General features: G+C 37.2%; 1 protein-coding gene across 1 annotated transcript; it reads left to right on the forward strand.

Moving 5' to 3' along the window:
- The first annotated feature begins 440 nt into the window (after window positions 1–440).
- Window positions 441–25,154, forward strand: CRY1 (cryptochrome circadian regulator 1). Its single transcript, XM_032220913.1, has 13 exons — window positions 441–1,107; window positions 11,634–11,742; window positions 12,610–12,752; window positions 15,227–15,411; window positions 16,418–16,506; window positions 16,898–17,038; window positions 17,127–17,438; window positions 18,546–18,697; window positions 18,797–18,999; window positions 19,155–19,262; window positions 20,427–20,522; window positions 21,421–21,495; window positions 21,587–25,154. The coding sequence occupies exons 1-13, from the start codon at window positions 950–952 to the stop codon at window positions 21,688–21,690; spliced, it is 1,875 nt and encodes a 624-aa protein (XP_032076804.1). The 5' UTR covers window positions 441–949; the 3' UTR covers window positions 21,691–25,154.
- The last annotated feature ends 353 nt before the right edge of the window (window positions 25,155–25,507 follow it).

A 25,507-nucleotide genomic window follows, 5' to 3' on the forward strand; every position in this document is an offset into this window, starting at 1 on the left:
AAGCGGGCACACGCAGAATCCGCACACCCCAATCCAGAAAGAAGCGCGGGGGAAGGGGAGCACTTAAGGAGATACACGGGTTCCCGGTGCGTGCTCTACACGGATCCTCGCCGGATTCGTCATAGAAACCTCCACGCTTCATCTCACTTTTTTGGGGAGGGTGGGGGAAGTGACAGAAGGTGTGGGTGAGAAGAGCCACTCAGCCCCCTCCCCCCGTTCTTTATCCTCGCTTGTTTTGGGCTGCCTCCGAAAGGACGGCCACCCCTCGCTGCCGCCTCTTCCTTTTCGGACCGCGTCTTGCCTGACGCCGCGGCGACGAGGCCCACCGTCCCTTCCCCCACCAGGCAAAACACGTTTGAGAAACGTGAGGCGGCGGCGATCACGTGGATCCGCCGGGCCAATGAGGAGAAGAGGGTGGGGCTCACCTACCCCGTCATTCAGCCGGGCTGCATAGAGTCACAGGGCGAACGGCGAGGAGAGGAGAGGAAGGGCGTTCAACTGGTGGGGCGAGGCAGTGCTTTGATTGGGAGGAAAAAGGCGAGAAGGAAGAAGGAGACTCGCGACCGAGCCGCTCCCTAGTTCTCTCCCTCGCTCTCTCTTTGCCGCCGCGTTTAGGGAACGCTGTGGGGCTCCTTCCCCAGCTGTGAGTGGGTGTGCGAGGCAGAGGAAAAAGAGGGGTGATGCGTTTCCCGCTGGCGGCCATCTCCACCGAAGCCGCTGCTTCCACCGCCGCAGCCGCTGCGTCCACCGGGGCTTAAGAGAGACGCAGCTCGAGCGGAATCTTCCGCCCTCGACCGGAGAGCGGGCCTTCGAGTAAGCGGGATCTCTATCCCGACATGAGCCGCGAAGTCTGAACGCCCAGCGACGCTCTTCCACCCGACAAGCCGACCCCGCCGCCCGCCGCCCCAACCACTCACCCACCCCGGCGAAATCCGTCCGACTGCTGGAGATGGGGGTGAACTCGGTGCACTGGTTCCGCAAGGGGCTTCGACTCCACGACAACCCAGCGCTGAGGGAGGTCATCGAGGGGGCCGACACGGTGCGCTGCGTCTACATCCTGGACCCCTGGTTCGCGGGGTCCTCCAACGTGGGGATCAACCGGTGGAGGTGAGTGGGCATGAGGCGACGGCTCCGGCTCCTTGGAGGGAGCTGATCGCTTTTCAAACACCCCCCCCCCCCAATAATTCGGAATCGCTGCGCACGCGCACTGGCGCTTCGTTATACAACCTCGGGTCTCCGCGGCCTCTTCGGAATCGTTTCTGACGTCTCAGCGTTCAGGAGGGAAGGGAGGGGGTGACGACTCTCCCGCCTGTTTGGGGTGAAACGGGGCTCGATAAGTGGCGCTTATTTCCTTCTGAATTCAGCCCTTGCTTCCTAGGAAAGGCCTAAAAGGTTGCATAAACCCCCAAAGGGTGCGCTGCCTTTTTCTTATGGCATGGAGTGGGGAAAAAGCTTGGAAAGTTAATACCAAATCATTGGTGTTAGGTAGCTGGTGTTGGCGATGTCAAAACGTCAGATGGCTCTGTAAAATCCTAGTGTTTTTATAGCTGATCCAAAATGGATGTTTGTAATCACATTTCTTGAAAGAGTAGAGCAGGGTAACCTCTGTTAAGGCTTCATCAGATGAAAATTGTATAAGATACACGTGTGTGTGTTTTTTTGATTTCCACATTATTTTCCTTGCACTGTAAAAGACACTTAGTTTTATTGCTTGGTTTTATGTATAATGGTCAGGCTGCTATCCCTACTTTTGCTTGCCCTGACCTGTAATTTTCCTAATTGGATCTTTTCCAGTCTCTTCCCCTGTGCTGTCAGCAAAGAAACAATGACATATGCAATCCCTCCTGTTGCTATGCACACACACTTGCATTCCAATCATAACCAGTACCGTGTTCATAAAATTTGTGAAATATATGCCCAAAATTCTCCAGTTAGAGTAGAATGTTGGATGTGCCTGTTTGAATACAGTGCTTAACGGAAGTGTATTGAATAGACATATAAGCTTTTGTGAGCCTCATCAAAATTAGATCAAGTGGAAGCTTCAGAAGCCTATTCCTTATCACAAAGGCTCATGCCTTTCAACATCATTTGTTAGTTGGAACCGATTCTGCTAAATTCCTTATTTTTAGCTATTTGGTTTTCTTACTTTTAAAAAAGCAGTACAATTAGAATATGCTGTGCTATGGATTTAATTTAGCATGGTGAATGTAAACTTTGTACTCCTTTTGGGGTATGGAAAGCAGATACTCAGCCATAGCAGAAGTGTAGAATGTGTCTATTGTTCAACAGTAGAGCAATAGAGCATCTACTTTGCATGCAGAAGTTTAATCCTTACCAATCTCATGAAAGTGTTATGGGAGAAAGCCATTCTCAGTCAGCAATAGACAGTTTTTCCAAACATGCAAGGCATCTTTTGAGGTGTAACTGATATGGGTATAATTGGTACAGTTTCAATAGAGCATTTTAACAATCTCTTTCTCTTGGTCTCCCTAATAGTGAGAGGTCTAACAAACCCAGGCAATTTCATCCACAACTTACTGTAACTTACAAACCAAGAACATTATCTGCATGAAATGCTAAATCAACAGTGAATCAAATTGTAGTATTAGCATGCTTACTTGTTTCTAGAAAAATCAGAATCCTTGGAGGACTACATTTCAAATAAATGACATTTAAGTGCTTAACACTGGATTTACAAAGGCCTGAAAAAATTTCTGGATACCACAACCAGGCAATTACTGTTAGTCACACAAGAAGCTGCACTATCCATATTATGGAAAATAGCCTTATTTTTCATTCAATTTTTCTTGCCTAGTAGCTACTACTGCTCTTGCCATTATAAAACAGTGCTATAACTCTGATTATTGTTAGGTCAAAACAAAGACAAACATAACATTGTATTCAGACTTTAAAAAATACTGTATCCTAAAAACACTGAGCCTTAATAAATATTTGAAAATGATTTTATGCCTTGATCCTTGCTTTAGAATGAGCATGTATCAATGGGTTACTTTCATAGGTCTATTCAATAGTTCTGTTCACAGGTTAGCAAGAATTGTATTTCACTTTTCTTCTGCATGTTACCATAGGCTGTTGAAGGTATCCTAGAGAAAAAAGTAAATGAAGAGGAAATGCTTAGAATGTACAGAAAATTCTGGGCCTGATGAAGTGAGGTATACTGGAAACATTAGTTTGTGATGTAGTAAGTTGTGTGCAAAATTCATATTAAACTTATGAATGAATTTCATTACAACTGACCTACTGACATGCTGTGCATAATTGTTAGCCTGCTGTGACATATAGCAATCATTAACCTCTTTTCTCTTCATTATTTTCCTGTAGCATAGGCAGTGGTATTCATATTGTGAAAAACTAGTACAGTATTCAGAAGTCTTACTGTGTAATTCCTTTTTTTTCTGAATGTGCTTTATTTCTTTATTAACAAATTAAGAAAAATACATTTGTAGCAAGTTGCCTCCTTGAAATCTTTGTTAAATGTTCTGTTAAGGTTTCTGTGACTCTTGTGTAAAATATCTTTTATTTACTAAATGCTGTATAAAGCATTGTTCTATTTTTTGATCTAAAAATACAGAGTTCCCCAGGTACAATAAAATATCCATTAAGTATTTTATCTTATTGTTATAAAACAGGAGTCATCCAGTCCCATGTATTTCAGAATTTGAAGAAATGGCTGCCATGTGGATCTGGCTAGTCACAAAAACAAGCAAGTTGGCCATACAAAGGCAGAAATTTGATATAAGTAAAATTAGTTATTTTCTGTACCAAAATAATAGTTTTTCAAAAGTAAGGCTAATTATATTTTAGGAGTTTTTGTCCCAATTTAAAATGGTGAGAAGAATTGTGATTTTTAAGTGATCTTGGGATAGTTGAGCTCTGGAACTGCAAGTTGTATGATTCACCCTGAAAATGTAAGTGGGAAATTGCAACCAGTTTTCACAATTGTGATAGAATCCTTCAGGGGGCACAAAATTATGTTCAACACTGCAGGTGGGTTGTAACCTCAGTTTGCCTAGAAGTGATAAATACATTTTAATCTGTTTTAATCTATGTGAAATTGTGCTCTTTTGTCTTAAGGTTTATTTCATATTCATATACAACTGGTATGGAATTAGGGATATCCTCACAACTAACAATTTATCGAGGGTTATTCCTGTAAAATATTACATGTCCAATAAAAAAGCTTTTTCCTCAACACTCGATAGTTTTAGAAGGGTAAAATGAAATACCCTTTAGAAGGGTAAAATGAAATACCCTTATAGTATTTATATATATGAAATACCCATATATAAAAAATGAAATAATCTCATAACTTATTTATACTTGATTTCAAAGGACTCTAACTCTAAAAGAACTGGGGCAACTTACTTTTTTAAAACAACATATAATATAAAAGAAAACAATTTGATACAAATAAAAATCAAAAGATCACAATGAGCTCTAAAACTCTAATGCCAGGGACAGAGCCAGATCTTCAGGAATTTAGGGAACTTTTGCTTTTTCCTAGCATGTCATGTTATTGGCATGGAACCAACCAATAGTTAAATAATTGCAGGTGTGCTATGTGTTGAGGGTTAGAAGAAGTTAATTAATTGAAATAGTAATGCATCCTGCTTAGGCACAGAAATGATAAATACAGTATTAAGGTACACAGTTCTCCTGGTTCTTAATTCAGTTACGTATATCTATGTCCTAAAAGCATGGTCTCCAACCCCCAGCCAGGGCCCACTACTGGGCCCTCAGCTTTTTGGAACCAGGCTGCAGAAGGGATGGGCGACCACATGCGATCTCCTGCCCACCTGCCAATACACAAAGCTGAAAAGTTTGGGAAACTCTGTCTTAAAATATGTCATCAATTATATATCTGTCATATAGCATTTGTGCATAGTAAGTACCATATTTTTCGGAGTATAAGATGGACCTTTTTTTCCTCAAAGAGTCTGAAAATCTGGGTGTGTCTTATACATCGAATACAGCATTTTTTGCCTCCCAAAGCCCCGCCCCCTTCACCAAAACGGCCGTGCATAGCTTTATGAAGGCTTTCAGAGAGCTCCTGGGGGCTGGGGAGGGCGGAAATGAGCAAAAATAGGCTGTTTTTTGCCCTCTGAGCCCCCAGCAGCACTCTATAAGCCTCTATAAACCTATGCATGCAATTTTTTGACAAAAAAGAGGCCCGTTTTTGCAAAAAATGGGTCATTTTTGGGAGGTTTGCAGAATGCAAAAACTCCCCCCCCCTTTTGGAAAGCTCAAACTGATGAGAATTACATTGATCAAATGCTGTGCCAGCAGAAACTAAGTTTTAAGGTTTGTCAGTGATTTCCTTCTCCAGCACATGGATAAATCACCTGGAAACATCTACCTACCTACCTACTCACTCTCTCCCTACCTACCTACTGTATTTCTCTCTCTCTCTATGCCTCTACCTACCTACCTACTCTCTCTCTATCCCTACCTATTTATTATATTTCTCTCTCTCTATCCCTCTATCTACCGACCTTCTGGTTAGCTTTGTAAGAAAGTGCATTAGGGTATTTGTTTTCAGAATGTCAAAAATGAAAATTTTATCTTGAGGAAAATGAACAGGAATGAGCTTATAGACAAAGTCACTTCCTGAGGGACTTTGATACCAAGAGTTGTTTTTGAAGCGACATGCAACATTTAGGAAGAATTGAGATAGCCATCTGTCATCAGTATCTTTGTCTGTCAGTTATCTACTTTCTAAAGTCGAGATACAAATGCATAAATCTTAACGTTAATAATGAAAATCAAAATATGTAGAATGGTTTATTTAATTTTTGCTGATTCTCTTACCAGATTAAACGTTTCTCTCAATATAGGTCTCTATTAAATTAGAAAAACTATGCTGCAAATAAATTTATTTGTGAAATATTATTGGTACATTTTAGGAATTTTTTGTTTATATTATTTTAATTAGAACTTTGTTTAAACATTTTTTTTAAATGCCCTTTATTCAGCAATGGAGAATTTTGTTTTGCCTGGCACAGCTTGCAAAATAAATTACGCTGCTCACAAATGTTTATACTTGCCCAACTACTATATATCCCATGTTATAATTAAAAAGTGCTTTCTGGGAAGGAGGTGAGTTTCCTAGGTTTAAAGTATTTTGACAAAGAAAAAAATGTATTATTGCTTTGATTGTGCTGCTGACTTAAAAATCATTATGCAGGTGAAACATGCCTTTCAACAGCAGGATTAGAACTATACAAGTCTGGGTAGAATAGGATTTTAATTTAGGTTATTTATACAGAGTAGGTTTACTCTTGCTAAGATTGATGCAAACTGGGAGGAAATTAACCTTTTATTCAATTATTTGAAAGTCAGTTATATATATGATATATATTTTTGTGCCATATTTTCATAATTAAAAGTTATGTTGCGACTTGGCTGATTTTAAGAATCAGTCTTTAATAATTCATAACCAGCCCTAAGAATTTTGCTTTGGGACAAAACTTTCTAAATCCTGAGCTTTCCTCCAATAAAAATAAAAGATTTTTGTTTTATTGCATCTTGACTTTTTGTAGTAAATGTAAGTCTGTAACATTTAATCCATAGCTTTTGTGATCTTTGAAACTCCTTGTTATTTAGCCACCAAAGGGCTGTAAAAGAAGTAAAAATAGCTGCATTTGCATTGATAATTGTGGTGAAAATTTAGGGATTCCCATTTTTGCTCTGTGAAAGGAGCCAGATTTTTCTTTCCACAATGTATTTTAGTGAGTCGAATATGTATATTTCTGATGGTCTATACTAGCACATGGTAAATCTCTTAGGCCTAGAATATTATCCAGCCCTATGTTAGGTTGACAGAGCAGAATTGTGTCAGAGAAGAGTTATTTAGGGATCCATGACCTTTTCTAGCTTTGAGAAGTTTTTGTTTTTAAAGGGATGTCTGGGTAGATGTTCCGATGTTAACCAGGTTTGGCTACAATCAGTATGTATCTTCATAGACGTCTATCTTTGTCAGTAAATATTTTGATTACATGTTAGCAAGAATGGAGGAACAATGAATGGAAAAGCTTCATAGTACATTTCTATCAGTAGTACAATAATTCATGTCACCTGATATTATTTGGCATTTAAATTGGTTAAGCTTTAAAGATGCAGTTGTATGAAATACTGTAGACTAGTTTAGTAAGTTTTTATTTACTTTCTAACAAACATCTTATTTTCTTTAGAAGTACAGCCTGATCTCTTCAAAACACTGTGATGAACTTGAAATTCAAGTTATGAAACTGTGTCGTAGCATGATCTCTAAAGTAGGTCATTGTGACGGGAGTAGTCCAAGCAGCCTTGCCTGGTTGCTAGAGCAATGGCCTATTTAAAAAACCGTTCTTGTTGATTCATATTGAAGTAAGCCTTTAGAAATCATGTAAAAAAACTGTATAAGAGAGACACACCAAAGGTAATACTAGCAAAGATTTATTAAACTGGCTGTCTTTCTTTAGAATGTTTAAGGGACTTGAAGGATGAAATGATATATCTTTATCTTATTACAGTAGATGTTATCTTTCTTTGTGGACCAGTAAAAAGCATAGTTATGTGATACATGAAGAAAAGGTATCACTATAACATAAGTACTCGCTTTAGATTCTAAGTAACTATTCCTAGCTTTGACTATAATCTAATTCCTTCCTTTACATAATACAGGCAATCCTCGACTTACAACAGTTCATTTAGTGACTGTTCAAAGTTACTACAGCACAGAAAGAAATGACTTGGGAATGTTTTTCACAGTTACGACCTTTCCAGCATTCCCATGATCATGTGATCAAAATACAAATGCTTGGCAACTGATTCACACTTATGACCATTGCTGTGTCCTGGGGCCATGTGATCACCTTTTGAGATTCTGACAAGCAAATTCAATGGGGAATGATCCTCTACAACTGGTTATGCTTCCCATAGGATCCATTTTTTAAAAAAATTAAATTAATCATAGGGGCTTGTTTTCTTTTTTCTAATTTAAAAATACTTTTCTATAGCAAAACAATGCTAATTCTGACATAACAAACGAAGGGCTAATTTTTAAAACAATACAGATTAGTATTTAAAATTAAGGTTTCTCTGTGGTTCTCTCAGAGCCAGCACACTATATCCCCAAAACATAGGCATTTATTAAAATGTAAGTGCTTTCTAATATGGATTCTATATCTGAAAGACCAGGTTAGGTATACATCATCATGTTCCTGAGTATGTTACAAAAGTCAGTTTTGAATATTTACACCAAATTATTGTAAACGGCAGGAAAAAAAAGCATGATTCATTTGTTGCATTTGAATCAGCATATATACATTTGAAAATGTTATCAAACCTGTATAACTATAATGTTTGAACTGTTATGTCCTTTGATAGTTAATAATAGAAAAGCTTTACAAATCTTCATATAGATTCTGGTTACTTGTGTGCAAATGATTTACAGTACCACCAGTTTTTTTCTTACACTTGGTTTAAAGCAAGGGTGTCAACTGGCGGCCTGTGGGCTGGATGTGTCACGCGCAGGCAGAGGTGGGTTTCTACTAGTTCGACCAAGTAGGTAATAACTCAGCCTGCCACGCGCCTGAACCGGTTCTCTCGGCAGCACCATAGGTGCCACCATTTTGTTTTTTGCTTCTGTGCATGAACAGAAGCAATTTTTTAGTACTGTGCATGCATGTGTGCAGCGCGTCCCTGAGCGAACCACAGTAGCAGCAACTAGAACCTACACTTGCACACAGGTGATGCCTACCCTAGCTTCGCAAATGGGGAAAACGTCACAAAATGTCACATGACAGCAATGTAACACGACAGATTTGACACCCATGGTTTAAAGCATTGGTTCATGGTGTTTGGCCAGAACTATTGCTACAATAGTTGTAAAGATAGACTAGAATATTTTGCTCATAGCTGCCACTTTTCTTTCAAAAATTTTCTGTGCTCAGATTTAAGAAATGGGGGAAAATAATTGTTTTAGACACTTAAAAAATCTTTTAAGTGAAACTCTTTAATACAGTCATTAAACTATAATCTGCAAGCTAAAGTTCATCAATAGCTATGTGTAGTTTTGAAAAATAAAAACCTGCCAGTTCTGTTCAATAGTCTAAAAATGTTATAAGACATAAACAAGACAATACTGTACTCGTTCATGTATTTTTGTATTTAAATAGTATTGCATTATATTGAATTCTGATAATCATTCAAAATTTGTAAGTTTGTGAATCAACAGATTTAAAGTACAGCTGAAATTCCAATCATACATACTGTATTCAGCTACAAGATGTTCCTGGCTTTTCCAATCTTTACAAGTGACTGTTTTTCTTTATTTTGGCCATCATTATATTTTCAAATGAATGATGTTATTAACATCTTGAAAAAATGAAGTTTGAGGAATTAAACTTTTAAAACTTTTTATAGTGCTTAAAATAACCATTATGTCAAGAGGAAAGTGAGTTATTGAAGCAGAATCTTATACATAGAGATTTATTTCATTTTGGTTAATATCGTATTAGCATTCTTCAATTTTTTTCCAGATCTGTTGTGCTGTTAAGGTAGATTTTGTGTCCAATAGCTTATGTTGGACACATAATAGTTTTCTGGACTTTTTTTTTACTATCCTCTGAACTTTAGAATTGCACGTTAGTTCAGACAGAGGGATAATTAGTGCCAGTTATATATTTCGTTATATAGAGTTGTTTGATTCCTGTCATAATAGTGAATTTATTGCCATACAGATTGTATTTTTAGAATAATTTTATTAAAGTTTACAAATGCAAAGATAAAAAAAACTAATGCAAACTAAAGAAAATATAAAAAGTAAAAGTAAAATTAATTTATAAAAGAAAAAAAAAGATGTAGGTAATCCTCAACTTGCAACCATTAATTTAGGGACCATTTGAAATTACTGAAAAAAGTGTCATGGCCATTTTTCAGAGTTATGGCCTTTGCAGCTTCCCCCAGGATCATGTGATCAAAATTCGGATGCTTCAGCAACTAGTTCATATTTAGGATTATTGCAGTGTCCCAGGGTCATTTGATCACCTTTTGAAACCTGACAAGTAAAGTCAATGGGAAAAGATTAACTGAACCTGTGTAACTGGCCTAACTGCAGTGATTCACTTAACAACTGTGGTAAGAAAGGTCAAATGGAGCAAAACTCACTTAACGTCTTGCTTAGCAACAGAAATTTGGGACTCAATTGTGGTAGCAAGTTAAGGACATGTATAGAAAAAAATGATTGTTATGCATAATGTAAGTTGACACCTCTACTGCTTCAATTAAAAATCCTTTTCCCATGTCTCACCCCTTATCAATAATCAAATTGCAAAAAAATTAACAGAACTTGATTTTTTGTTTTTTGCTGTCTGACAAGAGTTTGACCATGGATGCCTTCATGATCAAATTAGAAATCCTTGCAGGGATTTCAGGTTTCTGCAGCTTTGGTAAACAACCTGTTACTGAGGTGGGGCAGGAGGGGTGGTTCAAGAAGATCAGCAGCACAGGACATAAGGAGTATTTAGCATTTTAAGAGACTGCTGTTGCCTTTTTCTTTAAATATTTTTTTTACATGATAACCAATGTTTACTGTGTGTAACCCTTTAGAACCAGTATTTTTGTACAGTATCAGTTTAAAGTCACTTTAAAATAGCATAACTGTTATTAGTGCAATTGAAGAATGTTTGAAAAGCAATAGTTGAATTAGTGTGAACAGCAACATACTATGAATAGGGAGCACCTTTTTTTAGGGATGGGATGAAGGGAGATAGAAGAAAAGAGAAACAAAGGACTCTTTCTCCTAGGCGCTGCTTGGGTTAACATCAGCTTGCTGCCCAAGGACTGAGTTTAATATTTTTGTAGCTCTGCCTCCTGCTCTCCTGAGAGGCTCAGTTTCAAAAAATGAAAGAGAGTCCAAAAAGGTCGTAGATGGAGATGCAGAATGTCCCCCACTGGAGTACAGAACCCCGCAGGCACTTGTTCGGGCAGGGTTGGACATGGTACAGTATCAGTATACAGTAAGAAATTTCCAATTAACTTTTTATTTTTATTTGTTAGAGGAGCCAAGGTGGTGCAGTGGTTAGGGTGCAGTACTGTAGGCCACTTCAGCTGACTGTTATCTGCAGTTCAGCGGTTCTAATCTCACCGGCTCAAGGTTGACTCAGCCTTCCATCCTTCCGAGGTGGGTGAAATGAGGACCCAGACTGTGGGGGCAATACGCTTAGAGAGGGCTGAAAGCCCTATGAAGCGGTATATAAGTCTAACTGCTATTGCTATTGCTATAGCAGAATTGTAAGAGTTTCTATATTGGGTTTTAATGAACATTGACCTGAAATACTTGAAATAGCTGTACATCATTATCAAAGTTTGCACATTTTCAGCTGTAGTCCTCTATTTGTATAATGACAGCATTATTACATCATCTCTGACAGTGTCTGTAAGGATTTCTGAATATATTATAGAAGCTACATACACAAACTTACACTACAATATATTTTTATATGGTGGCTGTAATCTCTAGAACCAAGATAATATATTATGATTGGTTATAACTCTTTCTGCACAAATCTTGCCTTTGCAGCAAACTTTTTTTTAAAAAAAATACTTCCTTTATGTCATCCTCCTTTCAGATTTCTCCTTCAATGTCTTGAGGACTTGGATGCCAACTTAAGAAAACTAAACTCTCGTTTATTTGTGATTAGAGGACAGCCTGCAGATGTATTTCCTAGGCTTTTCAAGGTAAATTTTGATTATTTGAAGATGATTTGAAGCAAGTACAAAAGTATTTCAACTTACTTGAATACTATGATTATACTTAAAAGTAATCTGTGCAATATTTATTGACCATATTTAATGGGCATAACTTGGCTAAGATTTGCATCACAACATTGGGATTTAAAAATAAAAACCTAGTCAGATTGCTTACTTTTTAATTTTTTTTCTTACTGTTTCATATTATAATGTGGTTCGATATATTAGATATAAATATGAGGCGACCATCTATAAAGATGAAGCAAACATCTAAACTTTTGTACCTTGTTGCAAGAATGTGTATTCATGAGGATTTTTGTTCTATCTTCATTCTTTCAGCTTGTTATCTCTTGGTAAAATCTATTCAAATAAGACAAAAATAGCATACTGTAAGAGCACACACCTATAAAAGAGGGAAGGAAAGCCTTAATTGCATATAATCCAGTTTTATGAATATAGACATTTTAAGAGGGGAGTAATAAAAATATATTTTGGAATCTTAGGAAGATCCTATATTGATACTGAATTATGAATGGTAAAGTCTGTTCAGTTCTAGGAAAGTGGGGCTAAACCTCTCTAAGGGTTTTCAAATTACTATATAATTTAATGTAATATTCATTTTATAGGTTTAGTTCTGTTATATTTGAAAAAGGAGGGTTACGGTCTTTTCTCTAGCTTGCTAAAAATCTTCTGAAGCAGAATCCTTGGCTTATATATGGAGAATATTTTTTTTCTGCATTTGCTATTGAATCTAGCCATTTGTTTTCATGCATTCAGGGTATTTATTATTCTTTCTTGTTTGTTGACGTGGGACAATTGCTGTTTTAAAAATCACATTATTATTTGAAATTATAGGAATGGAATATTTCAAAACTTTCTATTGAATATGACTCTGAACCATTTGGAAAGGAGAGAGATGCAGCAATTAAGAAATTGGCCATTGAAGCAGGATTGGAAGTCATTGTACGGATATCACATACCTTATATGACTTAGACAAGTAAGATACCAATTTCTTAAGTGTAAAAGGGAAAAATAATGTTTCATGTAGTATGAATAGATACTGATACCGATAGAGGATAGAAAATAATTCTGAGTCAAGGTTTTTTATTACAGTAGTTTCCTGTAATATATATATATTTTAAAAATTATTTAGTAGCATAATGGATGGTTTCGATGCCAATCAAATTTAGCAGTTTAATTTAACTACTATGAAACATTTATATTTACATACGAAACTTGTATACTGCTGAATTCAACAAATTGACTCATGGTACAGTAAAAACATAAAACATCCATGATAAAGATCAATAAAATATCCTTAGTAACAGGATTCAGACAAATGTAACATTAAAATGGTCATGAGAGGTTTAAAAATAAAAATATTTTAAACATTGGAGATGTGAAACCATAGTAGAAAATTGGATGATATTTGTATGATAGGGAAAATCCCTATGGAAAAGCTGTCTTTAATTAATTCCTTGACTGTTATCAGAGAGGAGGCAAGCCTGAAACCAGCTGTTTCAGAGAACTGACGCTGTAACAGGAAAGAACCCCTCCTGCTAACAGCCAGACAAATTAGGTTATCAGCAGGAGCTTCTTTCAGTGCAGTCTTGCTGTTCAGGACAATTCTGACTAGATAATGTAGCCCTGGATATATCTAGATGCAAGCCATGAGGTACTTCGTAAGTTAAAACCAGTACTTTAAAAGTAATAATTGTCAAAAATAACCGGATTCAAAGAGCGTCTCCAGAAAATGTTGCATATAGCTTCTTTTGAGGCTGTTGGAAAAAACCCTCTCAAGAGAAATTTTGATCAGCTTTCAGATCCAGTCAGTTAATCCCCCCCCCCTCCCCGGCCCGGTCATGTCTAAAACGGTGATGGAGATCATACTAGAAAGCACCCTCTATTTCCTTGGAATTCACAGGCTGGATGAAATCCTAGATAATACAGTCAGATGCCCCTGTGGTCAGTTGAACTCTGTTAATGAGGCATCAAGACTGAGACAGTTGACTGTCAACAAAATCCTAGGTAAATGGATGACAACAGCTAAAAGGAGGACCTTGTCATTTCCTGAAAGGGAGTTTGCCACCCTATGCAGAAACATTTGGGGATAATCTCATTCTAATCTAGATAAATTTTCAACTGCTCTGAAAGGAATGTGAGGTTAAAAGTGTCTGTGCCAGACCCAAGATTTATGAAGGCCATGAATTCATGGATTCTTGTGTTCCCCAGGATATAAATATCTAGGTTTACCATACTAGTCCTGAAATCACTTTCAAGAGTGTAGAAAGGGATTCCATTTGGCATCTAGGTACACTGGTAGAACTTCCAGTTTGTCTCTGTGGCCCAGTTTCAGATACAGACATTTACATCCCAAAATTTCCAGAGCAGATCCTTGGCCCCATACAAGTATGATATATTTAAGTATGAATACACCCCTCTCTACTAGGTATTAAGTTGGCTTAAGTTGACAATTAGAAGTGCAAATTACTACTAATTTGGTGATTATCCATGTCTTGGAATAGCTTATTCAACCTTACCTGCCATACCTCCCTTCTTCCAACAAAAGTGGGGTATGTTTGCTAATCACTTCCTCCCCAATACTCATCTATCCCCTCCCTGACCACCTATCTTTCAATTCACTTGTACCCATCATCAAAGCAATACTTTGTGGGAAAGATGGGCAACCAATAAATTGGATGGGTAAGTAGGTAGGTAGGTAGATCGATCGATACAGACAATTCAACTAGGGAAATAGCAGTTCCCACTTGAGCAATTCAAAGGGAATTTTAAATCAGATACTGACACCATCACCTAAGATCTCCTTTTCCTTCCTTTCTCCTCTGTTTAAAAACAACATGAAACCCTATGGACAGTTCATCCCCATCTCTACCCATCACTTTTGCCTGTTCTGTTACTTTGGTTGATGAGATGTCGAATGTGGAAAGTTAATGGTTTCTATACTTTGTATGCTAGTTTCCAGAGACTTGTTTTTTTAAATATTGAATTGTCATATGTTAAAGTATATGAGGACCCAGATAGTTGGGGGCAATATGCTGACTCTGTAAACTGCATAGAGAGGGCTGTAAAAGCACTATGAAGCGGTATATAAGCCTAAGTGCTATTGCTATTTGTAAATTGTAATATTTGTAAGTGGTTTAGATTCATTTTTATAATTTCTTTGTAACCAATTGTTAAGTAACCTTTCTAGGGATCTATTCATTCATTTGCAGAATAACCAAATTGTCATTGACCATTTTATTAATCATTTGTATTAAGATGATTGGATTTACTATATTAGTTCTGCCCCAGAGCTTTTTCTATATTTCTAATGAGAAATTACTAGCTTTATTCATAATATGAAGCAAATGTCACAATGTACTGGTAAGGTAAAAAATATACTGTAGAGTTGCATAATAAACATAAAGTGTTTCTGAAAGTATAAACTAGCATTGAATTCTTTGTATGTAGAATTATAGAATTAAATGGAGGCCAGCCACCTCTTACTTATAAGAGATTCCAAACTCTAATAAGTAGAATGGAACCATTGGAGATGCCTGTGGAAACTATCACTGCAGAAGTCATGTCAAAATGTGCCACCCCAGTTTCCGACGATCATGATGAAAAATACGGAGTTCCATCACTTGAAGAACTAGGTAAGCCAAGATATATCATCCCCATTCCTTGAGCATTATTTAAAAAAAATGTGGTCATAAGTAGGAGACTTTGCTTAGTTTGCATATAGAAGATAATAAATCTAATAGAAGGATCTGGAAGACAATAAAGGTACTTCTCAACTTACGATCACAATTGAGCCCCAAATTTCTGTTGCTAAGCAAGACAGTTCTTAAGTGGGTTTTGCCCCATTTTATGACTTTTCTTGCCACAGTTAGGTGAATCACTGCCATTGTTAAGCTTGTAACATGGTTAAGTAAATCTGGCTTCCTAATTGACTTTGCTTGTTAGAAGGTTGCAAAAGGTGATCACATGACCAGGGACATTGCAACAATCATGAATTAAAATGTCAGTTGCCAAGTGTATTGATCATGTCACCACGGGGATGCTGGAACAGTTGTAAATCAGTAAGTCACGTTTGACAGTACCATTGTAACTTCGAATGATCACTAGATGAATGGTCGTAAATTGAGGACTACCTGATCTTGTCATTTAAAATTTTGCTTAAAACTCTCTATAAGAAACTGATACTGTCTATTAATGCTTGCTTCTGCATATGCATTATTCTAGAATATGTGTATAACATAATTAAGTAGAATTTCCAAATAACCATGTAGTTTATAGAAAATTTTTGCTTTATTGTGAGGAAAAAAAGAGCAAGTTCCTGGTTGTTAAATTTTGAAGACTTGCTCCTAGATTGGATGTTGATAACTCACCATGGATTTATAATAGTTGACAGAGATTTCAGTATATTTGTCATTGCACTGAGGAGCAATAAATTATTTGAATAATAATTCAGTATTCAATAATAAATTTCAATAAATCATTCAAAGTAATCAAAACCTGCAAATTTAACATTGGGTCAGTTCAGTGCTTTGAAAATATGTGTAACAATTGTTTAATGTACCAAAGTTTTATAACTCATACAGATGGTAGCTGACTAATAGCATTTGACTAAAATATTTTACTTTGGTGTCTGTACTATAGGTTTTGATACAGATGGATTGCCTTCTGCTGTTTGGCCTGGAGGAGAAACAGAAGCACTCACGAGATTGGAAAGACATTTGGAAAGAAAGGTATGTTGTTCACCTTTGTTGTTTGCCAAATATAAGGGTAATCCTTTTTTGATGAGCACAGTTGAGACCGGAATATCAGTCATAAGTTCTGGTTGTTAAGTGAGATGCCCACATCACTGCTTCCTCAACAACCACAATCCTGGCATTCATAGTTGCAGTCATTAAATGGAGCACAGGGGTTCTTCCGGTGGTAGAGGATGTGCAATACAATTCAAAGTCACAGCCGCTTTAGCCCGGTCTTGCAATGTGACACTCAATGAGTTAAAAATGATATGCATAAGATTTTGAGAAGCTGATACAGAGCCATTGCAAGCTTGGTTTTTAAAATGCTGTTAAGAAAATATCAATAAATAATAAATATAAGTCTTTTTTTTTTCTTTTTCTTTTTAAGGCTTGGGTTGCTAACTTTGAACGACCTCGAATGAATGCAAATTCCCTTCTTGCAAGTCCAACGGGACTTAGTCCTTATCTGCGTTTTGGCTGTTTATCTTGCCGTCTATTTTACTTCAAATTAACAGATTTGTACAAAAAGGTACGAATTGATCACTGGGATTTATCTGCATGTATTTAAGACATGTATTTAAAAAGTGAGTTTTTAAACCCTGTCTTACGATTTACAGGTGAAAAAGAACAGTTCTCCTCCTCTTTCCCTCTATGGCCAATTGTTGTGGCGTGAATTCTTTTACACGGCAGCCACTAGTAATCCACGATTTGATAAAATGGAAGGCAATCCCATATGTGTGCAGATTCCTTGGGACAAAAATCCGGAGGCTTTGGCCAAGTGGGCAGAGGGTCGGACAGGGTTCCCTTGGATTGATGCTATTATGACCCAGCTGCGTCAGGAAGGCTGGATTCATCATCTTGCCAGACATGCTGTGGCTTGCTTCCTAACCCGAGGTGATCTGTGGATTAGCTGGGAAGAAGGAATGAAGGTACAGTTTTCTTCTAATCAACACATGTTGATATTGTTCTTAGGATTTGTTATTCCAGTTTGTTTCTAAATAATGTTAAGAAAAGTTGTATTGCATACCCAGTTTGTGATTGATTCTTCTGCAGAACATGATGTATGTAATTTTTTTTATTATTATTAAAGTCTTGACATATTTGCCTCTTTATTAAAAAAAAAACCTACCATCCTTTACTTGCAATTCTGAAGCCACATTGAAGACTCTTGTCGTGAGAAAATATAGTTTTGTAGTATGCTGCGTGTAGTTAATGCAGAACCAATGGGGTAAATGCATATAACTGATGTCACCATTATAAATGTTGTATAATATAAAGTAATTTAGCTCAATAGCAACTCCTAGTGGTAAGTCAAACTTTATGCATTATAATGAGCATTCAGAATATGTCCTTGTTTTCTCTCATCTGTCCCATACTCACTCTTCTTTAACACATTAAAACATGTGTTAGATAGTGTTAGATAGAATACAAACAGGCTGATCTGGGGGATTAGAGTGTCCTGTAGTACTATGACTAATTGCTTATGCTAGTGGTTTTAAATATTCTGTTTCCAGCAGTGTATTTGCATTATCAAGAGCCGAGGTGGCGCAGTGGTTAGGGTGCAGTACTGCAGGCCACTTCAGCTGACTGTTATCTGCAGTTCAGCGGTTCAAATCTCACTGGCTCAGGGTTGACTCAGCCTTCCATCCTTCCGAGGTGGGTGAAATGAGGACCCAGATTGTGTGGGCAATATGCTGACTCTGTAAACCGCTTAGAGAGGGATGAAAGCCCTATGAAGTGGTATATAAGTCTAACTGCTATTGCTATTGCTATCTGTTTTTATAAATTTGTAAGCTACCTTGAGCCCTTTCTGCAGATAAATGAGTTGTCTGCTGACTTTGCACATTTCAAAAGTTTACTGTATAGAGTATGTATTTCTCCTCCGATTTCTCCTTATGTGCTTAGGTATGGACATTTTAAAAGCCAACATGCCAACAAATTGCCACTTAAAACTGTATTCCAGAGGGGGGGGGGAAGAGTAAATACAGGGTACATTAATTCAGTGGTTTTTTTGTTTTTTGTTTTTTTTTGGGTAGGTATTTGAAGAATTGCTTCTTGATGCAGACTGGAGTGTGAATGCAGGCAGTTGGATGTGGCTATCTTGTAGTTCATTTTTCCAGCAATTTTTCCACTGTTACTGTCCTGTGGGTTTTGGCAGGAGAACTGATCCTAACGGAGACTACATCAGGTAAAAAACCATTATCAGTTTAAAATGAAACATTATACTGGATTATTATTATGAACCATAAAAATGATAGAAAATTTCTTTTCTTTTTCTTTAATTAAGACGGTATCTACCTATACTCAGAGGTTTTCCTGCAAAGTATATATATGATCCTTGGAATGCCCCTGAGGGAGTCCAGAAAGCTGCAAAATGTATAATAGGAGTAAATTACCCCAAGCCAATGGTAAATCATGCTGAGGCGAGTCGATTGAATATAGAAAGGATGAAACAAATCTACCAACAATTATCCCGATACAGAGGATTGGGTATGATGGAAAGCTTTGATTTCACTTTTTACTTTCATGACTTTCACAGACATTAGTCTGTGTTTGCATGGGATTGATTCTTTAAAAATAATGCTCTAATTCTTATTGAGAAAATTAACTCTGTTTTTGACGCCACTGCATTTTATTTTGATTAGGTCTCCTTGCTTCAGTGCCTTCTAATGGAAATGGAAATGGAAACGGAAATGGTGGCCTAATGGGATATTCTTCAAACGAAAATCTCTCTGGTTGTGTTGGTACAAATGGTAAGTTGCTCCTATGTTAGAAAAAATAAGAAGCATAAATAACAATCTATTTGTCTACCAACATTATAATAATAAGCCAAAGACAAGTGATGGTTTTTTAAGGAGAGGAAAAACCAAGGCCTCCTTAAAAGGTCCTAAGTATGGCTTCTCTTGCAATGAGGAATTTATCACTGCATGAGCTCATCTGATGGTCACCACCTTGGAAGCTTTCACCAGCCAGGAGGGACAAGGGTCTAATTGTTTGAGAGTGCATGTTTTCTGGTGCTGTGTTCAAATAACGCTGCCTCTTCTGTCCTGTGCACATTGTTCCAGTAGTCCTAGTGCTGTGATGATGAACGTATGGCATGCATGCCAAAGGTGGCATACAGAGCCCTCTCTGTGGGCATGTGCACCGTTGCCAGCTGCTCTTCTGGTTTCCAGCATGCGCCTGATGGCCAGCTGGTCTTCATATTTCCGGTGCTCTGGCATGCGCACATTCACACACATGCACACATGTTACGGTTTGGGCACTGGATGCCCAAAAGGTTTGCCATCACTGTCCTAGTGTTTATCTGGATGTTAATGAGCAAACTTAGGTTCTTGCCCTGATGTTCTTTCTGAACATCAAAGGTTTCCTCCTGGCACAATTCCTTTCCAATGTTAGATCCATATACTCTGACATCACTCATGAGAGCTATGCTTAGGTCATGTGATGACATTCTGGCGTTCTTAGGGATTTTTTTCAGCGGTTTCCTTTCTGTTCTGAGGCTAAACTTGCTGGCATGGACTGGACAGGTTGGCAGTCTTCACTTGTAGATAATCTGGACAGTGGATTGATGTCCAAATGATTGGCAATCTTTTTAAATCATCTTTATGCAGGCCTCAGGGAGCTCTTTCAATCCAGGTATAGTGATGCTGCCAGCCAACTAAATAGGTAATAACACAGGTACCTCCCAGATCCTCTCTAACAATGTAGTAAACATTTGCATCTGATCTGGTACACCTGTTTTTAATTATAGGTATTTGAGGTAGTGATAAACGTAGGGGTATACTTACTTTTTCCACATATGAAATTTCTCATTTAGATTTATTTATATTATACCATATAAATTGTGCATGATATTAAATATATCACTTTTGTGCAATTCTAAATCCCAAAAACAATTCAGATTTGCTTTCTTTCAGGCACTCAAATGGGAACCAGTGAAGGACATACAGGGAATGTTCAATCATGTACCAATGGAGAGACTCATAAAGGAAAAAGTGGAATTCATCAGCAAGGTGGGATAACTCAAAACTCCATTCACTATTCCTTCATTCTTAAATAATAAAGTGTGATACTCAAATCAAGATATATTGATTTCAGCAATGTAGTTTCTGCATACGTGTGTTTAAGGATAGTGAGTTAAAAATAGAAATTGCTCTGGAGAAACCATTATATTAATAGTATAGACTAAATAACTAATATACCTAAAACACTAAAGTCCAACTGATCTCCATGGAAGTGAAGTAGGCATGACAACAACTCTTTACTATGACCTCTAAATGGACCCCCAAATGAAGGAGTTAAGGAAGAACTAGTTAGGCAGTTTAATTAATTAATTAATTGCTCTTTATTGTTTTATGGCAGCCAAGAGGAATGTTTATTGGGTAACTGAATCATTCAAAGAGGTACTTGTTTTTAAAAAAAAAACAGTATCCAGATAGTAGCGCTTAATACACTATGATTTTTATACTAGGATTTACTTATTGTCTGTAGAGGATATGTGATAAATCAAGTAAAAACTAAGCTTAAGTATACAAAGTGGGGAGCCTTTGCTTTCTAACAATATTAAATAAAGATACAGAATGGGGCATTATTAAGCAAGGAAACAAAAAAAGAAATTATAGTGAATATCTTACGGGTGCCCTTTCAGATAATTGTTGTTTTATTTGTACTTATGATTAGGGATAAGGTTAGATTTCACATTCAAAGATGTCATAATTTGAGGATGGTGTTTGTGACAGAAAATGTGACCTCTAATAAATTCAGTACAATATTTCAAACTATGTCCAACAGAAAAATTAATAATGCTTACTGTAAATATTACTTATTAATACTTATTACATCTATGGGGGGAAAGTTTAATGTTGATTTCTAAATACTTTTGTTCAGAAATTAATACACTTTTTTTTACAGGTTACGCTCAAGGGAACAGTGGAATTTTACATTATGCTCATGGGGACAGTAAAAAAACACACTTAGGGCAACAAGGTATGATTTCTGCACATTTGTGATTTTGAGTTAAGTGAAACTCAAAGACAACATTAAATTACATGTTCGTTTTCAATTGTCTTCAATCTAGGAAGAACATCACTTAACAATGGAGTGTGCCCTGGGAAGCGGCCAAATCCAGAAGAAAGAATTCAAAGCATTGGTCCAAAAGTCCAGCGACAGAGCAGTAATTAATGGGGTAAAACTGAGTTGTGAAGAAAATGATTGATAAACTACATTCTAGTCTCACAAAGAGGAAACTAAGCGTGCCTGCTGCATATTTTTGGAGCATAACTTTCTTGGAAGAAGTGGACCAAACACCATTGCATCTAAAACCCTACTTGGCGGTGGTCAAGAACGCCCTGACATTAATTTCATACTTTGAGCGGTCATAATCTTATCCTAAGTGTGACTTGTATTGTCATTTAACTACACCTAGTTTCTATTTTTCCATTAAATTGTGAATTAATATGGTTTTGTTTCTTTGAATTTGTTGCGAGGTAAAAATATTAACTTGAAACCCACCAGTCATTTGCGTATCATCTTGGGTAATGGGCAGTATTTATTTTTTCTTGAAATTATTTGTTAATTTTTATGCATCCCAATTTATTTTTATAGTGGGAAGTTTAAAAAATAAATTTCATCTGTTGTCATTTTCTACAGATACTTTTCCCTAAGCAGCTTAATATTTTTCCATTTTATATTCAACCCCCCCCCCCCTTTAAAATAGACTGTCCAGATGCATTCAGGCTAATGTATACGTAGCACATGGATTTGCCCATGTAACTTGGAATATTTTTCTCTTAGGACTTTTAAATTCTTGTATTCCTTCTTCTATGCATCAGCAGCAGACTTACCAATCCGTTTATAATAATTAGCCATGCATATTCCCAAACATATTTTGCTCAGAAAAAACTTAGGCTACCCTTTCCTTCTTAAAGCTTGGGAAGGCATGTGATTTCTAAAGCATTTTGAACTAACAGCATCTTAGAAAAGATGAAGAACTTAGATCAGGACTGTCAAACTCTGGGGTCGGATCCAGCCTGCAGGGCCAATCTGGAAACATGAAGGACTGGCCTAAGGTGCCTCTGCCTGCTTACTGGCAGAGGTTTACAAGAGGCCATCACAGCTGAAAATGGAGCTTGCGAAGCCCGCTCTGGCTCTGGCTACCACAGGCACCCCTGACACGAGTGATTTCGAGCTGGCCATACCCCTCCTTTGAGGTCAAACAAAATCCTAATGCGGCCCTCAATGAAATAGAGTTTGACACCCCTGACTTAGATTATTGAAGAGCTTCCTCTTTTGGATAAATATCAAGAAAAATTAATGAAATATTTATTGTTGAGGGTTTTTTTTTTACCATGTGGCACGCAATGATGGAGTAACCTATTTTCTAGGTCCTCAGCAGGGTGCAAGATGCCTACAAAGCATACCATCTAATTAAAACATAAATAAAGGGGGGGGGGCGGGAGACGCATGTTGCAGAACAACACCTTCAAGCATAATTTCTGTGTCTGCTTGATATACAAAGGCATTCTTCACCAATAAAATAATCGATGGCTACAATGCATTGCTTCGTTACTTTTTGGTATATGGATACCTTCTGATTACCATACTATAATTGTAACTAATTGGTCGGAATGTCTGCAAATGCCGATTAGGCAGGCATTCCCCCTATCCTACAAATGTCGCTGCCTTTGCCATAAGAAGGCTGGTCTAAGAGAAGAGAGGACCTGAAAATAGATTCTGTCAATTCTGGACTTTTGCTCCATCCCTGAAGCCCACAAGCCCCTTTTCCAGCTTCACCTGTACCATGAACTGTAAACTGCATGCTATAGTTCTTAGAAGCCTGCCTCCCTACCCTTGTTCCAGTTCTGCAGCCGCCGCAAACAGCAATTCCCCTATAGCCTCCACCTTCCCCTGGGGAACTGCCGCTGACTCTCATGACTTGTTTGGGTATAGAGAGTGCTGTGCCTTGCTGTCCAGCTTCCTCCTCCCCAGCTGGTCCTGCTTGGGCCTGACCAGCAAATGAAGCTCCACCCTCCTGCCACCCTCACTGCACACATCCAGGGCTATACCCTTGCCTTGTGCCTGGGTCTTGGCCACCAGGGAGAGGAAGGAGACAGCAATGGTCAGCTCTGATCGGGGGTGGGGGGGACAGCAGGGATATGTGATAGAATGTAGAGCACCCAAAAGCGCACAGATGGGAGAAGGTGGGTGGGACAGTTGAAGTGCCCTTGCATTTGTGTGCAAGTGAATCTAAATTTTGATTGTGTGACTTGGGGAGGGGGACACTGCAAAAGCCATATGTTCAGGTACAGATCATCTCCCTTTGTTCAGTGCCGTCATAACTTTGAACGGTCACTAAATGAATTGATGTAAGTTGAGTATTACCTGTAATGTACCATGAACCAAATATTAGTGGTTTAATATGTCATCAGACGTCACTGATCATTACTTCTACAAATTCAGGTTCTCATGTTTACTCCCCGTTATCCAGTCAATAGCATCCACTTGTCCATTGCTATTTCTCTTTCCCCCCTTACCTGTGGATATACTTAATCTTTGGTTTCTGTATTTGAAATACATTAGTATTTGCATTTTTTTAAGCCAAAAAGATTAATCTTTTGGTTGCTGCAAACATACAGATTTTAAAAGTTTAGTTAGGGAAATTATTTTGATTCAGCATTGCATGAAACCAGTAAATTTTAAGTTGAAAGTTCAAGTACTTGACGTTAATGCCTTTTTAGAAACAGTTTCTTTTCCTACTTATAACTGATAAGTTTATCCCCAAATTTTTCCTGTGCTCAGCTTTCATAGCAAATATTCAGCTGCAATCTTACTCATACTTAATATACGTAAATGTAGTTAAACTTATTGTGAGTTTATGTATAGATGTACATAGAATTATGATATTTTTAACGCGGGATTGTGTTTGGGCTCCTTTTCATTCTTGCCTTTTGTTTCTATTTAACATTCTGTTAACTGCTTACTGAAATCCCTGAATCTATTTCCTATGCCTGTTTTCTGCTTTTTTTTGTCTTCCGCTTCCCCCTTTCTCCCTGCCATCTTTGGATTTTTCATTGTTAAAGATATTATGTTTTAGAGTCTTGTAGTACCTTACAAGCCACTTTTACCATCTGCCAGTCAGGTATTATTCCAAAGAGTGTTCATATTTTTAGTTAAAAGTATATAATTAAAAATAAAAATACACTTTGCTAACTACTGGATAACCTTTCCGACTCAACAAGAATAGCAATGCGTTTCAGTACTAATTAGCAAAATATATTAAAAGGTTTCTTAAATTATTTTCTAATGGATTTATTTATTTTGTCTTACAACATTGCTGAAAAGAAGGATCCGCACCCTAAAAAGTTTCAGTTTTTGTGAGTGCTTGTATAAAAATATGCATTTTCATACATTTATTTTCACACAATCTGAATGGTTCTAAACTAGTATTTTTGGACTGTATGGTTTCTAACTGACCTTTCTATGGTTTTTAAAATTTTAAATGAGGTTCACCAAGGAGAAAAAAATAGAGATTTGTAAATAAAACAGTTAATAATTAGTTTAGTTGCGGTGTAAATGCAAGCATTCATGATTAGTGATATTCATCTATTTTTGATATTTCATGTACGGATTTCAAAATTACATGGCTGGATAGAAAATAGAATATGTCTGAACTACAATGTTGGTCCTCTTTACATTAGCTTTTAAAACCTGGAACAGAATTTTTGACTACTTCATGCTCCAGGCTCTCGTTTTTCAAATGTTTTATTTCCCAGTGTATAAAATATAGTAAAGATTTTACTTTTTGAAAACCATCTGTATATAAAACCTTTTATGCCAATATTTTTGTTAAAAGAACAAAATGGTCATGAAATGTATTCCATCCCTGTGTTTCCCACTGCTCTGATTAATAAAAAATGTATATATACAGATTATTTCACCTATACCCTCATGTTAGAGAGTAGAGTTATTGTCTGAATCAATTGTTTTTATAAAAGGAGCT

The sequence above is a fragment of the Thamnophis elegans genome, chromosome 7 (assembly GCF_009769535.1).
Source record: "Thamnophis elegans isolate rThaEle1 chromosome 7, rThaEle1.pri, whole genome shotgun sequence".
In the NCBI taxonomy this organism is placed as follows: domain Eukaryota; kingdom Metazoa; phylum Chordata; class Lepidosauria; order Squamata; family Colubridae; genus Thamnophis; species Thamnophis elegans.